This window comes from Homarus americanus, unplaced genomic scaffold (genome assembly GCF_018991925.1).
Source record: "Homarus americanus isolate GMGI-L3 unplaced genomic scaffold, GMGI_Hamer_2.0 scaffold56241, whole genome shotgun sequence".
Classification (NCBI taxonomy): Eukaryota; Metazoa; Arthropoda; class Malacostraca; order Decapoda; family Nephropidae; genus Homarus; species Homarus americanus.
Window position 1 is genome coordinate 128,120 of NW_024740202.1, and position 10,616 is coordinate 138,735.

The 10,616-nt window shown below is 37.1% G+C and overlaps 1 protein-coding gene across 1 annotated transcript in view; it reads right to left on the reverse strand.

Annotated features, from left to right (window-relative positions):
• The window catches only part of LOC121875275, a 10,020-nt gene extending 2,089 nt beyond the window's left edge, over positions 1-7,931 (reverse strand). The window contains exons 1-3 of the mRNA XM_042379735.1: positions 6,988-7,931; positions 4,604-4,719; positions 1-3,761 (exon numbers count right to left, since the gene is read on the reverse strand). The exon at positions 1-3,761 is cut by the window's left edge and continues 2,089 nt beyond it. Coding sequence (XP_042235669.1) covers positions 3,432-3,761; positions 4,604-4,719; positions 6,988-7,921 — 1,380 coding nt within the window. The 5' untranslated portion in view covers positions 7,922-7,931 and the 3' untranslated portion in view covers positions 1-3,431. The remainder of the gene's footprint in view (positions 3,762-4,603; positions 4,720-6,987) is intronic.
• Between the last annotated feature and the right edge of the window lie 2,685 nt (positions 7,932-10,616).

The following is a 10,616-nucleotide window of genomic DNA, read 5'->3' on the forward strand; positions in this document are numbered from 1 at the left end:
GTGACTTGTACAACATATTATGGCAGTTGCTGAGGGATATAATATTCCAACAACATTTAGTAAGCGTTTAGGGAGATGGAAAATTTAAATTAAAGCATGGATGAAGGTTATGAAACTGACCAAGAAGAAGCAGAGATTAGCAGCTGTTCTGTCATTCCCGGAGGACAGTGGGGCAAGAGACAAGGTTTTCAGCGAGTTGGATATAACAAGTTTAGATGATGATGATGATGGTCTCAAAGTACTGCTGTAATTTCTTGATAAGTGAACAAGAACGATTAACTGGTAAGTGCATATGAGTCATGGTCAAAGCTTGATAGATTTAAGATAATGGTTCTCATGACAATGGATGATTATATAATGAGGTATAACAAACTGTACAATTTAGTGAAGACACATTACATAGAAATGCCAAAGCCTACATTAGCTTTCAAGGTGGTGGATTGTGCATGTTTATCACAGACTGAAAAATAATTAGTGTTAACAGGAATTGATTAAAAAAAAAAAAAAAACCACCCTTCCTGACCATATGTCCTGTTACTTAATAAATTTCTATGGAAGCAATCTGTTGCATCAGAGGACAAAACTAAAATTACCATAAAAACGGAGCCCGAGACAGCAGACACCTTAGATACTGGTCGTTCTCAGTATAAAATGCCTGAATAGGAATACAGGAACAATATCTTTCACAGAAGGTACGTACAAGGTCGTGGACGAGGAAGATTTAGTGGTATGCAATCCCCTACTGCACAGAGGATGACAGGAAGACACCCACTGGAGAGACAGGGAACACAGACTGAATATTGCCAAAGAAAATGGAGAGGCCAAGGCAGTGAACTGGGAAAATGAGTTAGAAGACTGGAAAGGAGTTAGTGGACATACGAAACAGAAAAGTGTAGAGGAGGAGGTTAGTGTTGTGAGAAATAGAATGGAGGAGCAGAGGTTCAGAGCTGCCAAGTATATGGAGTTGCACAACTGGAAAGATTTTAATGTGCATACTGAGGTACCAGATAATGGACAGCAATTTTTGTCCCTCAGTTCAAGTATTGTACTTAGAAACAAGGTATGAATAACAATTCTATAGTTAAAGTAAGGCTTGTAGTCAGAGGCTTTGAAGAAGACATATCAGAATCAGGTACAAGAGTAGACTTTCACAGCTGGAAAATTAGTAATTTATAGGTTCTTAAATCTGCATTTTTGCAGGGCACTAATTTCCAAAGAGAAGTATATATAAAGCCTCCTAGGAAGCACATACTTCAGGAGAAATACTGTGGAAAATGAATAAATGTGTTTATGGTTTAGGTGATACTTCACGGGTCTGGTATTTCTCTGTGCGGGCTGTTATGCTGAACCTGGAATGTGAGCAGCTCAAGAGAGACCCTGCAGTGTTTATATGGTATCATGGGGGACAGATTTCTGGTATGGTTTTGAATCACATTGATGATTTTCTCTGGGGGGGTTCAGACATATTCGAATCTCAAGTTGTACAGAAAATTAATTCGGAATTCATAATTGGAAATGAAGAAAGTGGTGTATTGTATTTAGATATATTGGTCTGGATGCTAAACTTGATATGTCTGGAATCACTCTGAATCAAAACTAATATCTGGACTGTATTGAATCTATTCCTATGATACTGGGGCCTCAAGTAAATGGGGAGCACTAAATAAAGAAGAAAGTGATCAACTTAGATGTCTCATTGATCAGCTGACTTGGTTATGCATACAGTCAAGATCAGATATATGCTATCATGTACTGGAATTGAGTACAGTAGTTCTATTAGAAATCCAGTTGTTGACCATTATATGAAGCAAATAATATTATAAGTTAAAAAATGTTAATTCTTTATAATGTTCCTATTTCTAGATTAAAAACTGTAAAACTTGTAGTCTTCAGTGATGCTTCATATGCCCCAGTGCTGGAGGTTATATTGTATTGCATTACCTGTGCTAGTAAGGTGAAAATGGTAGAAGTTGTCCTTTAGCATGGGAATAAAAAAATATTAAAAGACTTATCAAAAGTACTGTACACTGGCTGCAGAGACCCTTACCCTTGTTGAAGCACTTGATATGGGATGTTACCTTCACATCATGTATAAAAATAATGACTTAAAAATAAAATCTATTCCCATATACGGTTCTATTGATAATCACTCCCTATGGAATAATGTGCATTCTATAAAAAATGTATCAGAAATATTACCCAGAGAAATTTATCACCAAATAGAAACAAATGAAGGAGAGAAAGACAATTTACAACATTCTCAATGAAATACAGAAAATATTCATGAACACCAACAACAAAAAGTTCTCCAACACCTGGGTACGATGGGTGTGAGAATGGGGCTTGTCTTCTCGGAATGGTTTCAAATTCTTCGTTCATTTTTCAGATTGTATAGTGCTTATAGCATTCAAGAAGTTTTTGGTGAGAGTGTACAGTACATGCAAGCAAAAGCTCCGTGAATTGGTGGTTTTCAATGATTAGACTCTTGCAATGTATTCAATGTACAGTATATATGAAGGACTGATACTGAAATCCTATTAATGTATCCAGCTCAGCCTATAGCAAAGTAGCTTCTGTTAATACACAAGCAGTTTTGAGGTTCCTAATACAGTACCTATAGATGATACCCTTCAGTGGCATGTCCCTCCCATTACAACGACCGGGTATCTCCTTTAACAAAAATAAAATAAACAAATAAATATAATAAAAAACTGTTGGCAAGTAACAAAGTAACAATACTTCTTTCTTCCATATGTTTAGATTTTTTCAGAATTTACTTTAATAAACAGTACAGTACTTTGAAATTTAAATACATTTTTGGAGGGAATATTGTAAAGTACTTTTTCTTCAGGTGATAAGTCGACAGAAACTGCTCAAAACTGGTGGACACAGTAATGTATTCAGACTCTATCAACCTGAACAAGATTCAGTCACAGGTATGGCACAGAAGGCACTGAATTTTGTTCCTCAAATGTTGCTGAAACTCATAATTTTGCAAATGAAGAATATAAATGTACTTTGAGTATTCATTATTATTCACCAATTTGGAGCACAACCCTTGACTTGACAATAATACACAGAGCTTGAAAAGTTGAATCTGTTCTCTTAGATAGGCAGCTGGAGACCACTGTAGTTATAATGTGGCAGATTGACTTCGAAATCATGAAGGTGTCTGTAGGTGCCATGATGTGTACTGTATGTTGACTAGGTAGAGACAGCTGCCTCTAAAAAGCAACCTTTGCTTCTATACCCGTGTGAGAGTTGAAGCAGGGAAGGGTGGGATACCATAAGATCAACTCCCTACTCTATAGCAGGTATGGTATTCTGTTCTAGAAGTCACAAAATGGCTTACGCATAAACGGGAGTTACCAAGTGGTTGATGGCAGGTTAAAAATTTCCCTTAATTCATCAGCTGATAATTCTGCTTCCCTTTAATCTGCATAACTGTCTGGCATTTCTTCTTTCACATTTAGGTCACTATCCTGTATTTCTATCTTCACACATATGTCTTGATCCTCTATTTCTTCCTTCATACACAAGATAATGTCCATGTTTACTTTCCTCTGATACTCTTCAAGGTTTGAGTTTTCATCAGATAGGTTTTCATCACTGTCTATTTCCTCCTTCACAACTGGATCATACTTCAGAATTTGTCCTTTCATCTCCTCATCACTGTCCATGGTCTCTTCCCTTATGGTCATACCCAGCACTTGCTTCCCTCCATCAGCAGGGATCTTCACACTGTTCTTTCTATGCTGTACCTGCAAGAAACAAAGGATGCTAGTTCTTTTTGCCCTTTATAGGGCAAAGTATCCCTTTGGTATTTTATTCTGGCAAATGCCAGACGATGTTATCCAGCTGAGGGGAGCCCCTGAACATTAAAGGGTTAATAAGGAAAGAAATGTAAGAAGCAATACCTAGTGGGATAAAGACCAATATTAACCGAACCTTGACTGACTGCATAAAGGTAAGAATATACAGTATATTCAAGGTTGATGTTTTTTTTATGTAAGTAAACAATATATAACCTAAAATACTCATATCTACTGTACGAAGATGATCGTCTGTATAGTCACTGTAAACAACTGAAACAGATCACTATGTTGCTTTGCTTGACAACTGAAAAGTATTTCCAAACAACAATTCAGAAGTGAGCAAGTCAGTTAACCCTGATCACATACAGCACTATAACACAGCACCCAGGAGTACAACCACATTATAACTGAAACACTGTAATTAGTAGGTTAGGATTTTTTGGTTTACTATGTTCAATTTATCAAATGTGTATAAAACTGTCTACTGTACTGTACTACAAACCTGTCCTGAAGCATCATACAACCCAACATAAAATGCAGGGTAATATAAAGCTTATGTCATTCACACTATTATCTACTGCAGTACAGTACTAGTTTTGGGGGACAGTTGTTGAGAAATAATATAATAATTCCCATAACATTAATGTAATATTCTTTAGAGGATAAAATAATAATATAACTTGGTATGAGGGGTCTCTCTTGTATTGAGTACTGTCATCAGATGTTAACCTTGAAATAAAATATTAAAAGTGGTGTCCAGTTGTGAAGGGTTTAGGTACTGTACTTACATATTCCATGATCAACCGTTTCGTCCTCGCCTGCCGACTCTCCTTTCTGCTAATTTTCTTTATGATGTTGGCGGTCTTCAGTTTTGGAGGCTTCCTTTGCATCTCAACTTCTTGATCTGAGAACAAATTAATTTTTTAATACTATTTTTCACATGATGCAACACATATGTGAGTTTTCAAATAACTACAGTATACAGCTATAGTACTGTAATGTACTGGTAAAATTTGTTTCTACAGTATTACCCCGCCTAACGCGGTTTCACTTAACGCGTTTTATCATATACGCGGTGCCTCGCCAGAGCTGAACTTTCACTTAACGCGGAATTTTTCATCATATACGCGGAAAGCGGCGCGGGCACGATGCGCACAAGGTCGCCCAGTCATCAAAACATTACCGAGTTCTTCACCCGCCACCCACCACAGCCGGCCCAAGTCAGTGATAGTGATAATTATAGTGAGGATATGGACTTATATGGCCTTTGAGGGGTTTGACAAAGAGGCCCTGCAAGCCTCTGTGGTGGATAGTGATACAATTGATACAAGTGATACAGGTGAGGGCCAATAATCTGCCCTCTGCCTCGGAACCAACCCCCCATCCCCGTGTGCCCAGCCACCTTTTCTACTAATGCAAGTGTTAAAAAACCTAATATTATTGATATTTCTCTTAATTATTAATTGTGTGTGCATACCATCATAAAGTTAAGATAAAATTTTTACTACAACATAGTTGTGTGTCGTCAGAAAGTGGAGTTTGGGGGTCGGGCCAGTCTCTATTGGAATTAATCCCATATGTTCTGTTGTTCACTAAACGCGGTTTTCACTTAACGCGGTACCCTGTGGGTTCAATTGACCGCGTTAAGCGGGGTACTACTGTATTTCTGAACATAAAGTACTACTGTTTGTGGCTCATTCATAGCATCAAACATAACCCACTGAGTCTACAAATATGCCCCTGTTTTGTATTATTTATATCCTATAAAGGGACGTGATGTGGTGTACGACTGACTGTAATCAATGACATATTATTTTGTCACAATGACGTGACACAGAAATACATATGTAATATACAGTACCTGGTGTATTCTCCTTCCTACAGTAACTAATTTAACAGAATCTAATATTTTACAGTGTTTAGCTTATTGTTACATGAAGCTACAGTGTTTATAAATACAGTACAGGTATTGTAATTGTGACACATTTAAAATGAACTGCTTAATTATCATTTTGTAGATACTGTATAGTTACAGTATATGCATGCTGTAAGGTATTCTGAGAACTGATATTGTTTCATTCTAACTTATCAAGATTACAATAGTACTGTACAATACTGTAGCTCATACATTGCTGAATTCTTTAACTTTACAGGTATCTTTATTAATTCAGGGAAAAAATCTGAAATTTGTATTAGAAACTATGAACACTAACTGTACAAATTTACCTCTTTTAAGTTAGCAGGTTAAATTATGTTCATTTTAAGATGACAGCACAATACAAGTCACCACTTGGGATCCTTGATTAAAAGTTATACTATACAGTACTCCAAAACACACTATCCATTAGCTACAACATCAACATTATTGTACTAATGTTAAATTTTAAGAATGGGGGCCCAGAATTTTTCAATGGCTATGTTACCACAGGTTCTTCACTGAAACTTATATTGTACTGCGTGTAGCTATTTTAGTGAATGGAATGGAAATCCAATGGTGGAGAAATGAAAACACCACTTTGGCAACAAGTGAAATTTTACCTTCCTACCATATTTTGTTAGTTTCTATGCATTAACATTAAAATATCACAGTTAAGAGTACATGTGCGGGTCCGACTAATTACCCAAATGTACCCAAATGTAGCCAAATATAGCCGGAATGAAGTCAAATGATGGTCCTACATGAATAAATCGGACTGCCAATCACTTCTCGACTAGTATTTGGTGTCACAAAGTCACAAAAAATTGGTAAACTTAATTTAATCTGAGTTAATAGATCGAGTGCTTGTACCTAACCTAACCTAACCTCGACTAGTATTTGGTGTCACGAAGTCACAAAAAATTGGTAAACTTAATTTAATCTGAGTTAATAGATCAAGTGCATGTACCTAACCTAACCTAACCTAACCTAACCTAATCTAATCTAATCTAATCTAATCTAATCTAATCTAATCTAATCTAACCTAACCTAACCTAACACAACACAGATTAAATTAAGTTTACCAATTTTTTGTGACTTTGTGACACCAAATACTAGTCGAGGTGTGATTGGCAGTCTGATTTATTCATCTAGGACCATTATTTGACTTCATTGCGGCTACATTTGGGTAATTAGTCGGACCGTACATGTGCACCTCAGCGACACCTTAACCTTACCAGTTAAGGTTTATCTTACCTTGTGTGTAAAGATTTGCAATGTCTAGTAGAAACTGATGAAACCGTGATCCAAAATAGGGAAAGGCTCGCTTGAACAGAGATTCTGCCAAGTAGCCAATGAAAAGGTATTTATTTCTGCTGAAACGCTCCAGTTCTGCACTGTCTCTCCAAAGGCAATCAAAGTTATGTGAGTCAGCTACAGTCAGAGGGTCCACTATCTTAAGGGAATGTTTAACAGTGAGCTGCTTGTAGTTTGCTTTACTGAGGTTGTTGTAGGAACTAGCACAGTCTGTATGAATAGTGGTTCCAGGTAGAACCCATTCCTTTAAAACAGAAACCAGTGTTTTTTCTGTTTTCTCTTTAATTGGGACTATAAATAGTTTCCTGGAGCCTCGTTCAACCCCACCAATGACCCACTGTCCTTCTATAACTCGCCCACGGTTATACTTCCACTTTCCAAACTTGGCCTCGTCAATTTCCACAATTTTTCCTTTACCACCAACCTTTTCCTTCATGCCATCACAGTGATATACAGCAACTTCTCGACAAAATGCAAACCATTCATTAACAGTAGCACGACCCACACGGACCTCCTCCTGTACCTTCTTCACAGACCTCCCAGGTGTTAGCCACAGACAAGTAATTTTTAGAATATCCTCAATGGGAAGATGGGACTTACCAAACCAAGTCCTATTTCTAGCAGATCTAAAGTAACGACAACGTAACTGCATAATTCGTTTATTATTATGTGATTTGATGTTGGTGCGGCGGTCACATCTAAAGGTTAACTTGTCCCATCTGAGGTTGACCACTGACCCACACGTCTCGCACGCGCTCGTCTCCTTCAACAGGTGATGGGTGAAGCATATCTGTTGTAATTCCATCTTATTCCCTAAACGTCGTATAAGATCTTCAGGTTCATAGTCACAGCTAATACACGTTGGTTGATCCATCTCAATAGTGTGTTTGTAGTTATAAAGGTTTGACCTAAACAACCATTAACTATAAACACTAGAGGGTAGTTGGAACAAAACAACATCGTTAAATATATTCTATAAGATTGAATTATCTATGTATTTTAAACGTCTTTCAGATAATATAAAATGAATGTTATTGATTTTTTGAAGGAATAATTACCAGATATGTTTAGTTTGATGTATATACAGTAAGTCTAGCCAGCAAAATAAAAGTTTTTACTGTATTCCGGAAATAAAGTTAAAGTCTCCATATAAAAAGCACTATAATCATATTATTAAAACTGGATGAGAATAAAAAAAGACATAATTTACAATTTATAAACTAATAATAAAGAAAATTAATATTAGCTGGTTTTCTGAAATGTGAAAATCAACTAAACACGAAAACAAGATTGTTGTATGTTTTGTTAACGCTCTTCTATGTTTGTATACATATTTAGTCACCATTTCCATTGCACAAATAGAGATATTGAAGCAAAATTCGAACAAACATTCACTGTGCTTCATTCACAAAATATCGTCACCGCTAAATAAAGCTTTACCTAATTTGTACAGGGCACTGCTACTCAAGTCAAGTGCCTAGCTTATACTACAGCCGGTCAAGGGGCGACCTAATTGGGGTGTATCAGGATCTCAAGGGGCACTACTCTGTTGAGGGTCCTTACCTGGAGCTGGCGGACGCTCGCCCCACAAGGGGTCACAGCTCAAGGCTGAAGAAGCCGCAGGTCCAGAAAACTGTGAAGGCAAACTTTTTCGTTGTGAGAATCAGTGGCGGCTCGTGCAGTCCCCCCCAGACACTCACTGCCAGGCGTATGATTCCCTTAGAGAGACAGCTGAATAATACACTGCCAACAAATATATCATTTTATATGTTATTTAATTATTTTCAATACGTTGCTAAGTGAATTTTCATTAAAATCAGACCAAAATTTAAGTTACTTTCATAGTTGCTGTCAATGCTGTACGATTGATGTCTGTTATTAATTGGCGCCGCTCAGTCTCGTACGTGTTTACATTGCGTGTGGACGGTGTGGTTAACTCGTGCTTTCTTTAATTACCCTTTGACGATGGAAAATCGAGTGAAGTATTTGCAAAACATCAACTTTTCCCAGCTGACATTAAATGAAAAGACTGAAATCAAAGCAAGAGGAAGACCTACACCATTGAACAGAACAGTACAAGCAGGAACAAAGAATATACACGCCAGTTTAACATCAGTGTTTATGGCTCTGTGGTTGTGACGAGGCAAATACTTTATTCTGCTTATTGTTTGGTGGGGGACTCGGCAGTGGTGTGACTGACTAGAGGCATTTGCTACAGAAAATAGTGAAACATGAGCAGTCAGCCAAACATATGAATAACATGATTAATTTATCGTTGCCCTGGGAATTCGTGGACATCAACTACAACTCATACCTGAGGTAGGTCAAATTTGTGTATCCTACTGTTGTGTGAGGCTTGCAGTCCCTCCATTTTATTTTTCACGAGCCGCCACTGGTGAGAATTGTGAACTCGGAACAATCTGCCAGAAAGTGTTGTGACGGCACAGAGTGTCATGAGCTCTTTCAAGGTCAAACTTGACCAACACTGGAGGAGGTTCAAGTACATTCAGGAGCCGGTACAAGACCAGCAGTACTTGCCAACAGTGCGTAAAAGAGACGTGACCGACCGTCCAATTGGCTAACGAGCCTATCAATGTTGAAGAGGGTAAAAGTAAAAGTAAAATGCATGGTGTGGAGTCCTGTAATGCTGATGCCAAGGTATATTATACTCCATGGCTTCAACCTTCCAGACAGACTTTATACGCAGTCTAAAAAAAAAAAAATTCTTAGAGCAGCATGACCCACAGGCGTCGTTGTTCTACTGAGCCATTGTCAGGCAGTCATTAAAGGGGATAAAAAGTTATTAGTTCATTCGGTAAATTAGGAACGAGTCCGAGTAATTCGAAAGAAAACGGATTTTTTTGACAAGTACCATAAGTAGGGGTTTTATATTGAATGTTTTTGTTTTATGATTATGAATGAAGCCTAATAAGTTATTACTTGTGAAATTCCGTGGTCGACCTCAAATGATTCTTAACCATTATTAATATTTTAACACCTCTAAAATGGAGTTTACTTTATAATGTACGTAAAATATACTTAACATAGTTGACCATAAAACTTCTTTAACATAAGAAAATGGTATATATTTTTGGTAATACTTATCTAGATTTTAATCGTGTTATTAAACCCTTCAATTTATTAAAGTTTATATCTGTTATGTATTTCCTATGTTTTTCCTTATTTAATTGATCATTATACGTTCTTGGAGACAACTGTGTAAGGTTTAAGGTTAATTAAAATATTTGTATTTGTATTCTATTTCTTTATTAACATACAGAGGAAGTGGAGGACAGAGATAAGAGGGCAGACAGGTGAAAAACAAGAGCAGGAAATAGACAGAAGGAGGAAGAGAAAAATGAAGATAATGACGGGGATAGAAGAAGGTAGAGTTTGTGAGAGGTAGACAGCGTTTGTGAGAGGTAAAAGAGTGTTTGTGACTGATATAACAGGTAATGGTGTGAAAATAAGGACTACTTACCACCTAAATGCCAGACCAAATTCACAACTTACATTAGGAACGATTTTTTTTTTTCAAAGTCCAATGTGTCACTTCAGAAATGGCTCCC